The following is an 18,414-nucleotide window of genomic DNA, read 5'->3' as shown; positions in this document are numbered from 1 at the left end:
ATATTAACGAGACCATTATTTCATATCTTGTTTCTTTTTTATATATTTTTTTTTTAATGTTAATTTATCTACAATTGATGAGGCCCTGAGGTACCAGAAAGCCTAACAATAGGACAAATAAAAAAAAGAGAAGGCTTTAGAGAAGGTTACTTTTTTAATTAGTATGACCATAACTTGACTGGAGTCATAGGAAAGAAATTAGTAGAATTTACACACTGTCATTTACATAGTAATCCTGCTCGCTCTCTATACTGATCTTAGGCCACCTTTGATTATGTAAGACAAATCCTAAATCATTTTTATTTATTTAATGGAAGCCAGTAACTAGTAGACATATTACTATTTTCTAAGTGAGCATTAATTATATCTAAGGAATTTTAAACAGGAAAAATAATAGAAGTAGGTTTTTAAAAATTTACTCAAACAAAAATGTCTTTGGAACATCATCAATTTTATGAGACTCATTTACTTACAATAGTCCCCATTAAAATTTATTTTAAAAAAATAATATAACAGAATGTAATATTTAAAAAAAGTTTTTTTTAGATTACTAATCCTTTCTATTTAGTCATAGACTCTTTTCTTGACCAACGAACCCAGCTGAAAACAAAAAAACACAAAAATGTTACAATACATGTACCCATGCATAAGGGGTATTCACGATGTTTGTAAGATGTAAATTAGAATAAAGAAATGTTCAGAAAGATCGTGAATGCCCCCTTCTTTTCTTAGCATGCTAAACGTTAATTTTTCTGCAATGCTGCACGTGGCGATTGGTAGAACCAAAAATAAAGCTATAACAGTCCTTGAACGCTTGTTGTTGTTGTTTGTTTTGGTTTTCTTTTCTGTTAAATTGTAAGTGCCAAGTTCATAAAAAAGAAATATTAATCAACTCTTTTATTCAAAATGCTATCTTTGAACTCGAAAAGTACTAACAAATAACACGTTTCAATTCGTGCCGACATACCTAACGTCTAACAGCCTACAACTTTATAGGATATGGGATGTATCTATTATGAATGAGAGTATAAGGACAGGTCAGAAATAAACAAAAGAAAATATGTATTAGTCTGATTTAATTAATGCGTTTTTGAGAATAAAAATACGTGTAAACAAAACAGCTGTAAAATTCATGGCTGCCATGTTGGTTACCTATGCCCTAACGGATAGCAATGTGACTACATTTTCGACCTAACATCTAACATTGGCCCTGGCCTGTTAGATCGAGCAATGTTAACTAATCGATACTTACAAGTCTACGTCATCATTTTTCTCGATCTAACAGGACCTAACAGAGTTAACATGGTTAACACAAAGATCGTGAATACCGCTATTAATTTTTAAAATAAAAAACAGATCGAGTACTTTCTGTTACACTTATTACATATTTTTATATCTGAAAACCTGTCCGAGGAAAGCACAAATAATATAACCCAAATTTACTGCTCAATGAATCGCCTAAATGTAACACTATAAAGTGACTTTTTTGAATACATTATCGTTTTGGTCTTCCCTACAGATGAATTTAACTTTCTTAAAGTGTAATTATATGTTCTTAAATTATTGGTTTGAAAATTGCTGTTTCAATATTTCATGGCCATATATATTTTTAATTTTGAGCTGTGCAACAATGAATAGGAATATTTGGACCTCATTCTATCAAGGCTTTTAATTTATTATTTATTATGACGGGGAGTAGACCAATCGTTTTTGATGCGATATTGTTTCTAATTTGGCATAAATTCATTTCGTTTTTCGGATTGAGACATTTCGACAATATTTTAGTTGCAATTTATCAATTTGTTTTATTAATGAATTTATAATTTTAGTAGAACCAAAAATAAAGCTATAACAGTTATTGAAGGCTTGTTGTTTGTTTGTTTTGGTTTTCTTTTGTGTTAAATTGCAAGATGGCAAAAGTTCATTTAAAAAAAAAAAAAATAATAATAATCAACTCTTTCATTAAAAATGGTATGCACTCGAAAAGTACTAAGAAACGACACGCTTCAATTCATGCCAACATACCTTACAGCCTACAACTTTATGAAAGGGGATGTATCTTGAGTATTGAGCAATGTAAACTAGCCGATTCTTACAAGTCTATATCATCATTTTTTTAAATCTAACAGGACTTAACAGGGTTAACACAAAGATCGTGAATACCCCTATATTCTTGAAAACAACTTTTTTTGCATTTGCCAATGTTATATTCTTACTCTAATATCAAATGAAAATTGCACCATCGCATGCTTTTTATTCATGATCCATTATGAACACCATGGTCCATTGAAAAAAATTCAAGGAAATTTAGTTTGGGTTATTTATGGTCAAGGTGATAATTTCAGGGGTGTGGTCAGATGATAAATCGTCAATAATTTATACGAGCATGGATCGAGATGGAAGGTTAGAGAAAATGTCAAGGATAACCAAGATCTTTGGAAGTATATGAATACAAATAAACAAAACTGTTTCTTACCAAATCTGTAATTGCTGGAAGATTCATTGTCTGATCGTTTGCTCCAGTGTCAACTGCGGATTGATTAGAATGATTTGGAATATTGGCCGATTTGCCAGACCCTTTCATATTTCTGTGTTGGGGGAATGTTGGCATCATTTTTGGGTCACAAGCTGAAAATTGCAAATTTATTTTGCAATAATTATTTGGTCTTTTATTTCTATATTCTTCAGTCAATACATACGAAGAGGTGCTTCTTTGAAATATGAACTCTGCAAGCATTCATCTGCGGTTGCTCGCTTTTTAGGATCAAACATGAACAAAAAATTCAAAAGCCTTAGTCCTGCTGCAGAAAGCCAAGGAAAACGCTGTTTAAGGTTGTTATACGGTTGATGCTTAAGAGTAAAATTAGCAAGCGCTGGGAGACTAGAATATTCAGGCCAGATTGAATCCGAAGGGGTTCCTAGCAAATCGACAATAAGCTCAAGTTGGGCAAGCTCACTTCTTCCCGGCAGGAGAGGCCTGTGGCCTGAAAAAAAAAATAAGTTTCTTTAAAATCTGTTTTGTTAGTAATATATGAACAATTACCTAAAAGCTCTCCTAAAATACAACCAGCTGCCCACATATCAACAGCTGTAGTTTGCGTTTTAGCTTGAAGTAAAAGTTCAGGTGATCTGTACCATAGTGTGACCACTTGTGGAGTCATGGGTTGCACTGGCAAACCGTACCATCTTGCTAACCCAAAATCAGCTAAAATAAAAATGTATGAATGAATGAAAAAAAAAAGAAAAAAGCACTAATACTATGCAAAGAGGATGCGTATAAAGAGACCAGCCAACACTGGCTCTCAATATGAACAAAGAGCTGAGTAAGGTCTTGAGGCTATTTTAATTCCTGGGCAGTACAGTTAGGATGGATTGAGAGCTTACGGTTTAACTTTTGGAAGTGGGATTCTATCAGTTAATTTAAAAAGGACAATGTGAATATTGAAGTTAGTGATGTTAGGTAGGGTTCAGACCAGAGTGATAAGTTACGCATCTTTAGTTTGTAACTGAAGCTCATGTCTTATAGCAATGATATGAACCCCCTAATCTTAGGATAAAAAATGTGTTATCTAATGCTTCTGCGATAAATATCTTACCTCTCAGGTGTGAACCCAGCCTTATAGTGTAGATTTTTATTTTTATTATTTTTTTTAGGAACATTTGTGTCATAATCATGTATCTTTTAAAATTTTATTTAAAATAAATTTTGGCATAATTAAAAAACAACCTACAATTTTAAGGTTTAAGGCTTAATTTGACTAAGCGACTGAATGAGTAATACCTATTTTGACACATCCTTTGTCAGTCATCAATAAATTTGAAACCTTAAGATCTCGGTGGACGATAAAGTTGCTGTGGAGATACCTCAAACCTTTAAGTACTTGGATCATGATACATTTTACTTGAGCTTCTGTAAATGGGGCTTGCATATTGTCCAGCAGGCTCGCCAGGTCTTGTTCGCAGTACTCCATGACCAGGAATATGCTGCAAACTCGTGTGTTAGAACATCGGCCTATGTCTAGTGAAAATAACTGATACCTTTCTAGGCTACGCCCAACAACGACTTCTTTCAGCTGAACAATATTCTCGTGTGAACAGCTGAGCAGTACGGAAATTTCTCGGAGACCGCTCAAAGGTAGTCCGTCCCTCTCGTGCTCCATCCTTACTTTTTTCAATGCAACTATACTGTCATTTTTGGTATCTCTTGCGCGGTCTTTAAAGAACATAAAGTTTGCATTTAAAACTTGCACTTTTCAGACAATTTAGAAGAATCTTACAAACGATTCCATATGTTCCTTCACCGATTCTATTCAACTTTTCAAATTCTGAAACAGATCTGCACCGACCCATCTGAAAAAAAAAATAATATCACAACTTTCACATTCATATATTGGAAAAAAAAAATTTTTTTTAGGATAAAACTGAACTTAAAACATGTTTATTTTTATTTTTTTAAATAAAAAATAACTAAATTTAGTACAAATATGGCTTACAATATCTTTATCTGGAATTTCCATTGTCTCGCCAGTCACAAAAGACATCAAAATACCTTTCCTTTCCTTCGCCTCTTTCTTGTCTTTACCAGTTTTCAGCTTTTTGCTGTGGTGATGTGCTGGATTTGGCACTAAAATATAAAACAATTCCAATTTAACATCATACCTACACATAGTCTTTAGATTAGCCTAAATTATTTAGTATTTTATCAACAGCTTCATCATCCCCAATCATCTTAGTCTTATGAATTAAAATAAAATACAAATGTCCACCATGAAAATCTGAATAATTAATTTGTGAGTTTTCACATACAATATAATGAACTTATACTGTAGTGGCCTCAAAAATACAAACAGCCCCCAATAATTGGCACGGCAATAGCGAAGATGTAGCCATACACCACAATAGTGAAACCGATTTTAGAGTGAGGTACATCTGAGTGACCACCTTATTAATCTTGCCATATCATGCAACAGGAAGTGGTTCAAAGCAAACTTATGCATCTTTGGTACCGTAAAACTGGGGATTCCACTCTCATTGCCAGAAGACAACAGATCGACCTACTATCTTATTACAAATACTCCTCAACAGGATTGACTGCTAAGATTTATTATATGTTATATCTTCTTAATTTCATATAATAGAAAATGATTAAAAGAAAAAATGTATTATGATTAAATTTGTCTTGTGATAAAATTAAAGTGCACTTTGTAGGGGAGAAAAGAAATAGCTAGATTCTGTCATTGAGGACATATGAGTGTTGCGTTGGGTGTGATAGGACGATCAACATGCTCACTCTCAAAAGTTAAACTTCTGCACCAGAAACCATGTGTACTTTATAATAAGGCTGGCCAATTCTCACCGTTGGGAATATTCCAAAATTTCGTTATCCGATTTTCCAAATGATCAAAATCAGAATTCCCTGAGAACAGGCAGGGTCTTCTTTACACTAGTGTTGCATCTTGCACAGATATGTTGACTTTCATACTCCGTCACAGTTCAAGATGACAGAGACACTTTTCCATTTGAAAATTGTGAACTTGAAGAACATCTTATATGTAGGACGTAAAACAGGAGCAGATTTCAAGTTTAGGTGTTTGTAATTATGCTGGAAGGAGTTTTTATGGGGGGGGGGGTGAATAAAGATCAGTAATAACCATGCCTTGGAAAGAACACTTTTCCTATAAGACTAGGCACTTTCCTCGCTGCTTCTTTGCTCGCCTTGTTTGAATTTGCCTAACTGATGTACTGTATCCAAGCCAATGCTACACATTCACAAAGTATGTTGAAAATGATATGTACCGATCTATCTGGTTATTCTTGACAGAGTTGGCATATTTCTGTCTTCTTTACATGGTAGTTGAAAGGGCAATGGCTGGTATAGAGGCCAATAATTTTCTTCAAATCTGTCTATTATATCCTGGGAAAAGGTTCCCTAAAGGACAACAAAACAAAAACTGCAAATATATAAAATTGCTCTCTTAGCGATAGAACAATAAATTCTTTCGCCTTCCATTTTGAGACATCGATAAATCCAGATTGCCACATCTTTCTGTCTTTATCAGGCCATGTTGCCCAGTTTCAAAAAAAGAATGCACCCTGATGCACCTAGTTGTGATACTGGTCCTCTTGATGAAAGAGCTGCTCCTTTTTTTGGCTCATTGGTCAGCCTGTTATACCATTAGATAGACCGGCGGTTCCAAAACTTTTTTATTGACATTAAATAAATTTTTCCACAGTGCCCCAAGTCAAATCTGATCTATCTATCCATCTCTCCCTCTCACTCTACTCTCATTCTCTTACTTTGACTCTCAATAAATAGATAAATAAATCTTCCTCTATCCATCTTTCTCCTCTCTCTTTCCGTATAGTAGTAAGAACTATACTCTTCCTGCCTGTCAATCAATCAATAAATAAATCTTCCTCTCTCTCTGTCTCTCTCCTCTCTCTTTCTCTTACTATTACTCTGTCATCTGTCAATCAATCAATCAATCTTCCTCTCTCCCTGTCTCTCTTTCTCTTACTATCACTCTGTCTGTCTGACAATCACTAAATAAATTTTCCTCTATCTGTCTCTCTCCTCTCTCTTTCTCTTACTATCACTATGTCTGTCTGTCAATTGATCAATCAATCTTCCCCTATCTCTCTCTCTTTCTCTTACTATCACTCTGTCTGTCTGTCAATCAAGCTCTTCGTGTATCTGTCTCTCCTTTTTCCTTACTGTCACTCTGTCTCTCTCAACTATCTTTCTACTGCTCGCACTCTGTCTGCCTAGCAATCACTCTCTCATCCTCTGTCCGTCTGTCTTCTACCCTCTTTTTCCCTTATTCTTACTTTGTCTCTCTCACTCTCATTCTGTCTGGTTGGCTCTCTCTCCTTTCCCCTACACTCCACTCACTTTCATCTCTTTCGCTGGCAATCTTTCTTCCTTTCCTTTATGTGTTCTTATATCCTTCTTGTTGTTCTCAATTATTATTATTCATTATATAACGGTTCTTGGTACATTGTAACTGGGTAAATGAATGAATTCAATAATTCCATTAACAAAATGCAGGTATCCAGTTACAGCTATGTTTCTCTTAGAACAACCTATGTATGATTCTTACAATTTGTTGAATTTGTTTGGTTGAACATACATAAAATAATAACGTCGATTACTAAATTTCTGGATGAACTGACAAAAACTATGTTTCTTGTATATAAGGTATAAGACTTAGTATATATGAAAATATATAAAAGGTAACTTACGTCGTTCGATGTCCATGTTTCAGCCTTGTAGATGGAACCTAAACCTCAGGCGACAGCAAAGCAGTTTTAACAGCTACCCGGCGTTAAAAAGTAACAGTCTGCAGAGTGCAGTCCCTCTCAATGTTTATTGTTTTGTTGAGAAAAGGACGGCTAGGCTGCTGCTGCTGCTCCTTGACCCTAACTAAACGCGACTGAAGCGCCGCTCATGCTGACTTCCCTCTGCCTTTCGAAACTTCACACTTCGGAATCATAAGGCCATGTACACACTTATACACAAAGTGGAGCGATTTTGGTATATACACAGTGTCTATAAACAATCGACCTATTGTATATAGACAGTGGAGAGACGTTTCACACCTACAGACAAGCTTTTGATACAAAATCGCAGAACTTTTGACTCCTGTTTCAAATGGGAGACACGAGACAATTCTTATACAATGTCGGATGCTTGGTATAATGCTTTATACATACCTTCACGAATCACTTCAGAGATTGAACACTGACAGACAAAAATACCACCAATGGATTTCTGTTTTCATTTTCACTATACAAGAAAATTCTGCCCTTAACTTATCTCATTGTTTTTACCAATAAATATTGGTTTATGCTGTTTTAAATTGGGAATATTAATTAGAGGTAAAAATACTTAATCCTTAATCAAAAACAAGGATAAAGGATTTTTCACTGTTAACTTTCTAAGGAATTTAATATGTTTATTCAGTCTCGTTTGAATTTTGAAGCAATAAAATGTTTAGTTTTCATCTTTGTTTTCTTAATTTCAATTTTTAAAATTAAAAGTGCCACTTAGTGCTGAGGATCAGAGTTGGGCGAAATCTAACTAATTCAATCATGATTAAGAATTTTGATTGAAGTTTAATCATGATTGAATTAGACATGAGTAAATTAATCATTATATGATTTAGTCATGATTAATTCAATGATGAGGTATGACTAAATCATACGATGATTAATTGACTCATGAGTAAATTAATCATTATATGATTTAGTCATGATTAATTCAATCATGAGTTATGACTAAATCATACGATGATTAATTGACTCATGAGTAAATTAATCATTATATGATTTAGTCATGATTAATTTAATCATGAGGTATGACTACATCATACGATGATTAATTCTCATGACTAATTTAATCATGATTACACTTCAATCAACATTCTTAATCATGATTGAATTAGTTAGATTTTGCCCAATTCTGGCTACAATGGCCCACTTACCAAAATCCAACAGACTGCGGATAAAAATTTTGAGTGAGAGTCGTGCTCAAGGCCAACCTTCAAAAAGTGTTTTCATAAACGAAAACCAAAGTTATATAATTATTCTACATGTCTGTTTAATTACAATCAAGACCCCCTAGATGGTGTTTTTTCTAAATAATGTGAAATTTCTCCTTTCAAGTGGAATAAATTTTAATTCAACGAAATATTTTTTCCATTGATCGGTTATGTAAACATATTTACTTTTCAAAGTGTAGCTTGTTCTAGGATTTTTTTATTTTATTTTTTTAATTATCATTATTTTTTGGCTTTTTATAACGACGTAGTTTTACTTATAATTGGAAGATTGATTTTTGTTAAATAAGGTGTTGAAGGATTTTCATTTTGATGAATTAAATTTTTGTTAGAATTTTTTTTAAAAGTGATGAAGTTGCCTATTTTTCATTTTTTTGAGCACCCATTTAAAATGATTTATCGAAATTTAGTCATGACTAGTATTGTGCCTCGTATTTAATTACTAGTCATGACTAATTTAACCATCAATCACATATGGTGACTAATGACAAATTAGTCACTACCAATCTTGACTAACGTTCTATGTGATCAATCATTAATCATTAGTCATGACTAATTTTTGCCCAACACTGCTGAGGATGTTGCGCGTGGTTTGGTACTTATTGATGATGGACGTTCCATCAGGTATGCGGTTATTGCCATCGGAGTTCCCTACGAAACACTGCGAGATGCCATTAGACGTTTTCGACAAACTGGGTCCTACCATAGAAGGCCTGGTTCTTGATACTCTAGGGTAATAGAACCATAGGATGACCGTTTTTGACCTTGAGAATTTAGCAAAACCGACATCTTACTGTTGTTCAAGCGATTCAAAAGCTCCAGGAAGTTCGAGGTTTCCAAATTTCTAAACGCACAGCTCGAAGAAGATTAAAGCATTATAGACTGATGGCTTTTCGTCCCGTAAGAAGAGCAGAATTAACCAGGACACAGAGTTGCACGACTCGCATTTGCTCGAGACCCCAGCCGTTGGTCTTTGTACGACTGGTCTGCTGTACTTTTTACAGAAAAGTGGTGATTTGCTCAACGATCTCCAGATGGGGGTGAAAGAATGCGGAGAAGGCAAAATGAAAGATACGATGCCTGTAATTTTTCCCAGAGCCAACCTTTTCCACGTAGCTCAGTGATGGTGTGGGCGGGAATTCCAATGGAGAATGGCAAAGAGTTGGTTGTTGATCGTGGAGGGTCTCTGACGGCCATTCGCTATGTGGATGAAATTTTGGAAAATCATCTGTTGCCTATATCCTCGATGAAATCAGCGACAATCCTATTATAATCCACGATAATGCTCATCGACATGTCGCTCGCAGGTACTTGAACTTACCTTCAACAGCATAACATTAGGGTCTGAGCTTGACCAGCCCGTTCTCCAGATTTGAAACCCATCTTTCTTTTATGGGATAACCTCAAAAGCGGAGCACGTACATCACTTCCCGATATATATATTACACAGGGCGGGCGACCAGGACCCGAGGGGTTAAAAGCCTGAGTAGGCCCGTACCCCATCATCACTTCCCGATACACTCCACGATCTTGAAAGAACTCTTCGTGTAGAATGGGCAAACCTCCAGCAAAGGGATATTTCCAGATTGGTAGAAAGTATGCCGAGGCGTCTTCGAAATGTAATTAAGGCAAGAGAAGAAAATATTTGATATTGAAATTTTAAATTAAAAATGTGTGGTAATTAGTGACCGTTAATCGATAATTATTCAGAACTCGTGAGATGCGGTCTGGTGTGAAATAGGTTTCAGAAAAACATTTTCTTTATCGTGCCAACGTTTCGATCTTTATTGAGATCACCTTCAGGGTTCAAAGTGTTTGTCTTCTATGTAATTGTGCCATTCTTGCGTGTCGTGGGCACTCTCAACACGACACGCAAGAATGGCACAATTACAGAGAAGACAAACACTTTGAGCCCTGAAGATGATCTCAATAAAGATCGAAACGTTGGCACGATAAAGAAAATGTTTTTCTGAAACCTACATCACACCAGACCGCATCTCACGATTTCTGAATAATTAAATTAAAAACTTAAAAAACAAATTTTATCTGTATTTTCTGATTTTTCATTTTCCTTAGCAATTTACATTTTTTTAAAACTTTTGTAGGTAAAGACTTTAGGTTAATAAACGTGAAACTTTGGTTAATATATAAAGATATAGAAAAATCAAATTATATTACTGGTGGGTGGAATTTTTTACCTGTCAGTGTATAATGGCTTGACACGCTTCATGGACTATCAGTGATAGTTCGATACCCTAAAAGTGTACATAGGCTGGTGAACGATTCGCCACTTGCCAGATAACGCAGTGTTACTGCCAATTTCAGAGATGGTGGAATGATTTCTCTAAATCCATTTTATTTTTCCGCCTGAAAGCTGAAGCAATTCTTCAAAATCACTTGGGGTCAAACTGGTGAAGTTTCGGAAACCCATGCTCCCTTCTAATTGCGAAGTTGAAAGTAAGTTGAAACGGGGTCTGTTCGTAAAAAGTTCACGTTTCCATCAACGTCTCTTTCGCTTCTTTTCACCGTTTATGATTATCAATGGACAAGTGGCGATCCCAATAAGAAGCAACTTACTTTGAACAATCAAGTATGTGCAGATGACAATGTCTCTAGGTCTATATACAGTCCCTATACATGTTTACAGACAGTCCCTATACTTCTCTGCAATCGTTCGATTTTGTATTTTTGTATGCAAGTGTGTACAAGGCTTAAAAGGTTCAGATTTTTCTTCATAGTCTGAGGATAAAAACCAACCTTTTATACACTCAAAGGCAAATATCCGGTTACTTAAACTTATTTGTTCACTTTCCATCCACTTTCCACATTCAATACTTATAACTAGGTATACAGTTAAGCTAAAACGTAAACATAAAATTAATAACTCGCCTTTTTTTGTGAATAAGAACCATCATCCTTTCAAAAATTTGGAATGACATATTCACCCATCTCAATTATTTCTAATATTCGACGCTTATTGTAGTTTTTAATGATGATTTTTTGTTCACCAAAGGGCACCTAGAGCATTGCTAATCAGTTATGATGCCCTCCCTTTAGTTTTAAATATGTGTTCGTTCCAAGCTGGACTGTGGTAAAGGAACATTCTTAAATGTTTGATATACACATTTTCGGGGCTCCTATTTATCTTTATGGTATTTACTTTTAATCCCGGAGGGTTTGTGAGTTGACGCGCTATAAAAACTGTCTTCGCCTTTTCAATCATGAATTTCTCAAAGTCTAGAACGTAAATTTTAGTCTGGACATCTTTTTCTGCGGTACTTACGTCCCTGTCTATAACAGATATGGATTTGTCGTCGGCGAATGTTCCAATGTGCGTATTTTGGGGTGATCCCGGAATCCCGGACGCTGCTGGTTTTCTGTCGGATCGGTGATGATCGGATTCAAGAAGAACCTTAGGGCTAGAGATAGGGATAAAAGAGGCGGCCAAAAGGCCTCCGCACTCGACTCGAGTAGATCTATTGTGCTCCCCTGTTTTTTTATAAATCACTGGCCAGCTTCAGATAGTGAATCAACCTCCGTAGGTTTGCCAGCGGCTCCTTGGTGTAGGATCTTGCTTGTGGCTTTTCCTGTCCTAGTTGCACCTATACAGACTCACAAAAATAATAAAATGTATTCTGCGGTCGCCTTTTCTTCCTGGCAGTATCTGCACAGCGTTTCCTCTGTCTGTACTCGTATCCGATGTATGTGCGTTCTTAAGTGGCAGAGCCCTTTCAGGAGTCCAACCAAATTCCTGATTCGGTAGCTTTTGCCTTCCAGTAAATTTTGTGGATGGCCCTTGTATGAATTTCTTCGTGTGCCTGTGGTATTGTTCCAACAGGTTTTGGACTCATTAAGGATCTATTTTAAGATGTATACACTTTTGTGACAAGATGCTAAGTCACTAGTTTAGGATCTAGAAAGTTCATGTTGGCTCCCTCTTTGGCAAACATGTCAATCTTTTCGTTGCCAATATGCCCCGAGTGTCCATTGACCCATGCCAGGGTCCGGACAATAGTGTTGCTGGCTTCTGCCACGATCTCCAGGCCCTTCCAAATACCTCACAAGAAGCTAGGCTTTTAAGGTTATCTGAATGTCAGAGAAGATGACTATTTACCGGGAATGTATACCTAGCCTTTTTAATTCCTTGGCTCAGTGTTCAATCGCTATGATTTCAGACTGGAAGACTTTGACATACCTAGGTTTACGGTCAGTTCAATTTATGGATTCATTATGAAGACCCCCTGCCCCCGAACCCTTGTCGGTTTTGAAGCCGTCATTGTACCAGTAGGAGCAGCCCAAGGTTTCGTGGTGGTGCATGGTGACGCCCCTGGCGGGAACTTAGACAGAGGCTGCCTTCTATTTCTGACCTTCGTGAAGCTTGCGTATGGCCAACGTAAAACCCCCCGGCCTCACGGGAGATGTTGCGACCGGACGACAGCATGTATGAGGACATAATGATCATGCTACAGTCCCTCGAATGCGTAAGTAAGCGAATGGAGCGGGTAGTGGGTCGGTGTCTTAGACTCGAGTATGCTTTGCATTGTTGTGCGTATGACCGGCGTGGTACCCTTGGGGAAGCGAAGGATCGGACCACCTAGGCTGAGCCTATCGCGTCCCTCGAATGCGCGTAGCAGGTGTAGGCTGAGCTCGATAAGAGACTTTACCGTAGGCGGTGCTCATCTAGGGGGTGGGTAGCAATTCCACTTTAAACTAAAACCGCTGCCGGGGCGTTCCCGGAAGTTTCTACGCTGGGGGACCTCTATACTCAGAGACATAGAGTGGCCTTCTCTATCTAGGGAGTACGCAGGGGGGGGGGGTCGATGTATTTCGGCCTGTTAGCCTCTCGCGTGCGGCATACGACCCGATGCACAATGCGGGCCCGACCATTCGGAGTGGACAAGCGGAGAGCGTGGTTGTACTGGCCCTTATGGTCTGGGAAACCTCTACACCAATGCTGCGGCGGTAACACCATTCCGTCGTATGCAGAAGTGCGTCAGCTCTCAACTTGAGAATCAAAACATCCGATAAGGCCGAATAGGCTAGGTGCGGACGTTAAAGATCCTCTTGTCTTGTTGACGATGAGTACTCGGGAACACAATGTACCAGTAGAAGTTAGCCTTTAGCGGTGTTCATTTGGCCCATTCTTCCCCTTCTGGTATCGTCGTACTTTTTAGTAAAGTTGTATTTTGAAATAGTGGCCCTAAGCAATTCCAACATGTATTTCAGTCGGTCTGCTTTTTTCAGCTTAATTGACAAACACACGTGTCAGTCTTTGTCGAAAGTTGTTTGTGGTTTGCTGGGGATCAGGAAAAGTGACTATGGTAAGTTGTTTGGCAACCTCTTGACTATTTATACTACTGCCAATCTATACATTCGTTAGGACGTAATTTTCATGATAAACTACTAAATTTTACTGTAGAAAATAAAATATAAATGATTTAGAAAAGTTGTTTTAATTATAATTATTTATGTATGTTGGAAAAAAATGTTTCTTGGTAACCGGAAGTGGTTGAGTTATGTGAAAAAATTTAATTTAGTCTGTATCCAAGTATATAAAATGATAGATCAGAAAGTTAAAGAAAAAGGAATATACGAGCTTTTACTCAATATACAAGGAGGTGCAAGTGATGCTACAACTCAACCTTCTGAATATACCCAATGACCGAAGCTAATTGCCAAGAAGGTAAACCAATACCTTTGGTACGGTTGTCAACAATGGTTTATCGAGTCATATTTTGCGCCCATTGGCTAAAAAAATTCTACGCTACTAAAGAAAATTTACAACTAAAGGCACACGGTTGTGGTATGGTTGAATGCCCTTTTGGTATATTGTCAACAAGTTGTGGATTTTCTACAGACCTCGATATTAGCTTCGAATTCAGTTGTAAGACGATTAACTTCATAGGATGAAGATTGGCGACGGGCGACTGAATGTCTTTTCAATTTAAAAGGTCTTATCGTTTTCGTCTCTCGTCTCATGTCAACAACCTCGTGCCGCATGTCTCTATGTATCTTTGGGGTGTAAGCCTCCGAAGCCGATTTCTAGGAATGGGTTAAAAAAAGTGAGCAGTTTTAGATAAATAAATTTCTACGATTTTTTATTAGAGTTTAGTAGTTGCTTAAAGCACAATTTCCGAAATAAAGAAAAAACAGGGTAAACTATTAATAAAAATTTTCTCGTCAAATCATTAAAAGATGTCAATGAAAAGTAAGTGCCATCTAGAGAAATGCTAATAATTCTACCGAGAGTGCATTTTCTATTGGTTGGACCTGAAATAGGGTCGATACACAATAGATCTGGTTAGTGCGCAGTGAACAGAAAGGATTTTAAATTAATGGGAACCTCTAAACGAAAAAAAGAGAGCCTAACCCTTTAATCAGCAATTTGTTTCCATCTGTCCATCCCTTTTTATCCTTTCTGTTACTTTTCAATTTTTCTTCATTTTGTTTTAAAGTTACAAATAAATTATGTTTATATTTTTCAGTTAATTAAGGTTTTTAATTGAGGTAAAAAAGTCAGTGTCACGAGCGGGATTCGAACCCACGACTTTCGGCTAAATACGTCGCTGTTCTCTACCACTTGAACTATCGTGACTTCGATCCACTCGGACACCAACTTCCCATCTCAACCTAACCTTTGAATTTTCCCTCCTTTTTGCCATTTTTCAACTTTTTCCACTGACTTTTTTATCTCAACTAAAAACCTTAATTAATTGTAAGATATTAATTGGTCAAGCGGGCCACGAAAACTAGTGAATGTAATAGGTTTATATTATTGTCTACTATTCAGCGGGAGACTAAATCAGTCTAGATATTAGTCTGAATTATCGTTTTATTAATAAACAAATGCTTTTGTTTATGACGTTTGAGAAAAAGCAGTAATGTACGTATGAAAAGCTTCCAGATATAATCTGACTACTAAAGCTATTGTATCACAAATGAGATCATTGTGGGCCCTCCTAATTGTGATAGCAATTCCTTTTAAGGCATTAGTTTCTCTATAGCAAAGATAACAGACCTCATGTCAATATTATATTATAACCACCCATATAGGGTAATGATATTAAGATTTACCAAATGATGGTATTCCCCTGATACGGGAGATAATAATTTTACATGGACAGTTTATTATTTTTATTTTCGCAAAATTACCCTAAAGGGATATTCACTGTTTCTGGAGTTGTCAGGTGATAGATAAATGTTACGTGGTTTTCGATTAATTCCAATAAGACCGGAAAGGCTACGTGAGCTTAGTAAAAAGGTTTGCGGCTTACATCTATAAACTTCTATTTTTTACTCGGCTGTTTCTTCCTTCGTGGACAACAACTGTCTATCCCTTTAGCACCTTAGTCGATAGGTCACGTCCATCGTATTTTCCACCGATTTATCGTTGAACTTTCGGTCTGAGTTTTATTTTATACATGATTTTTTTAGATAAATATATTTATATTAATGTACGGCGCACTATGGTTTAGAAGCCAGACATTTTAAAACTTTTTTTTATATATAAGACTAGCCCTTCAATGCGGGACTCTGTTTTAATGCGGTGCAGAGTGCTAGTATAACTTTCTAATATAATACGGGTATTCACGATCTTTGTGTTAACCTGTAACTCTGTTATGTCCTCTTAGTTCGAGGAAAGTGATGACGTAGACTTATTAGAATTGGCTAGTTAACATTGCTCGATCTAACAGGCCAGAGCCAATGTTAGATGTTAGGTCGAAAATGTAGTCACTTTACTATCCGTTAGGGCGTAGGTAACCAACATGGCAGCCGTAAATTTAACAGCTGTTTTTTCTTTACACGTATTAATTAAATCAGACCAATACATTTCTCTTGTTAATTTCTGACCTGTTCTTATACTCTCGGACCTAATAGATACATCCTTTATCCTATATTGTTGTAGGCGTTAGGATACCAGTAGGTATGTCTGCACGAATTGAAGCGTGTCATTTGTTAGCACTTTTCGAGTGCATAGCATTTTGAATGAAAGAGTTGGTTAATTTTCCTTGTTTATTAACTTCTGTCATCTTACAACTTAACACAAAAGAAACCCAAAACAATCCACAACTAGACTTCAAGGACTGTTATAGTTTTATTTTTGGTTCTACCAATCGCCACGCCCAGCATTGCGGAAAAATTAACGTTTAACATGCTAAGAAAAGGAAGGTGGCGTCCACGATCTTACTGGACATTTCTCTATTCGAGTTAACACGTCTTAACATCTTACAAACATCGCGAATACCCCAGTCTCGTTTCTCGAATTCTCCTCTTTTTCTGTTCCCTGAAGTGTAAAACATGGTAAAAAATTGTCCTCGTAATCCCCTTCTGGATGGAATTTCAAAAAATTCTTTATTAGCGGTTAATAATATCATTATAAGAAAGAAGTGTCGACATTGCAGCCCTTTGGATCCAGCGGTTTGGTCTGTGCGTCGTGTGTTAATCAGTCATGGAGCTGTTTTATATANTATATATATATATAATACAGATTGGTGAATGGATCAGTAATTTTTCTGGTAAGATTTATATTAATTACTTAAGAATGGATTGATATGGTACCCTATGAATGGTGACTTTTTTATACGGTTCGTTGTTTAAATCCAAAACCATAGATAATCTGAATGAAGTTCTAACTTTCGCAAAAGCCGAAAGTTATGAAGGTTCTCAGTTCTATCTTTGGCGTAAGGATAGCTCGCAAACCAATCAAGGCACTAGAACCGGTATTGATGGGAGAAAATGAGGATCTTAAAGGCCAACTCCATCTGATTCAACGCACTGACGGCACTAGGATATAAACCGACGAGGAGAAAGATCCTGGCACATCACCTCTCCACACTATTTCCCCCTCAACCTGATATCCATAATCAACTGTAATGAAAAAATTACTAAAGAGTCGTTACGATCTTGTTAACTCCAATATCTTTTAAAAACCCTCCACAAAAGCAATATTACTTATTACTCTTTAGGTAAGGTATTGGATGAAATAAAAAAGTTAGTGACATGAGCGGGATTCGAACACGCGACCTTCGGCCCAATACGCCGCTGCTTTAACCACTTGAGCAATCGTGACTTGTGAACTTGAACACGATAGCTCAAGTGGTAGAGGAGCGGCGTATTGAGCCGAAGGTCGTGGGTTCGAATCCCGCTGGTGACACTAATTTTTTCATTTCAACCAATACCTTACATAAAGATTAATTAATTGAAAGAAGATATTTGGTCAATCGGACCACGAAATATAATGGATTACTTATTACCTATATTTGCAATGCTGCTAAACCTATAAAACCTACTCACCTCAATTTTTTCATATAGTTCTACCAACCTTCTCTCTATCCTCGTCAATGTAGTCTACAAACTTTTTCTGCTTCGCCTCATCAAATGCTTGAAATTATCTCTAATCACTATATGGATTCAGAGGCTACCAAATTACTTCACCAAGCCCACCGCCTTGTCGATATCATCACCTCGTCCGTTGAGCATAAACAATACGGCCCGGGAGTTTTCATTGTCATCTCCCAGGCCGTTGATCGGGTATGGAAACAGGTCTTGTGGAAACTAAAGGACATATTTCCTTCTATGTACCATTATCCTCAAATCCTGCCTCAAATCGATACTTCCATCTAACCAAAGGCCTCTTCTTCTATGTCCCGTTTTAAATGCAGTTTCTTAATGAAGCACGCTTGCTCTTTAGGCCTTCTTTGCAGCTGATCTCTCCTCATTCCAACACCTTTACCTGGAGATAAAGACTTATGTGGCATCCTCGTCCTCGACCAAAACGTCCTAACAACTGTAACCTCAGATATAGAATGCTAAAGAGACTACTTGGCAAAAGATCCAAACTAAAAATTGGGACCAA

The 18,414-nt window shown here is 36.8% G+C and overlaps 1 protein-coding gene across 1 annotated transcript; it reads right to left on the bottom strand.

The window, feature by feature from the left end:
- Window positions 1–430: 430 nt before the first annotated feature.
- Window positions 431–7,388, bottom strand: LOC106669077 (cyclin-dependent kinase 10). The gene is made up of 9 exons (XM_014398339.2): window positions 7,243–7,388; window positions 4,494–4,624; window positions 4,278–4,350; window positions 4,039–4,213; window positions 3,782–3,984; window positions 3,044–3,205; window positions 2,700–2,984; window positions 2,477–2,628; window positions 431–600 (listed from the first exon to the last, which is right to left on the bottom strand). Exons 1-9 carry the CDS (start codon window positions 7,256–7,258, stop codon window positions 565–567), a joined length of 1,233 nt encoding a protein of 410 aa, XP_014253825.1. The 5' UTR covers window positions 7,259–7,388; the 3' UTR covers window positions 431–564.
- Between the last annotated feature and the right edge of the window lie 11,026 nt (window positions 7,389–18,414).

This window comes from Cimex lectularius, unplaced genomic scaffold, assembly GCF_000648675.2.
Source record: "Cimex lectularius strain Harlan isolate CLEC.00 unplaced genomic scaffold, Clec_2.1 scaffold53, whole genome shotgun sequence".
Taxonomy (NCBI): domain Eukaryota; kingdom Metazoa; phylum Arthropoda; class Insecta; order Hemiptera; family Cimicidae; genus Cimex; species Cimex lectularius.
Note: the sequence above shows the minus strand (reverse complement) of the source record. Positions and strands in the feature narration are given on the sequence as shown.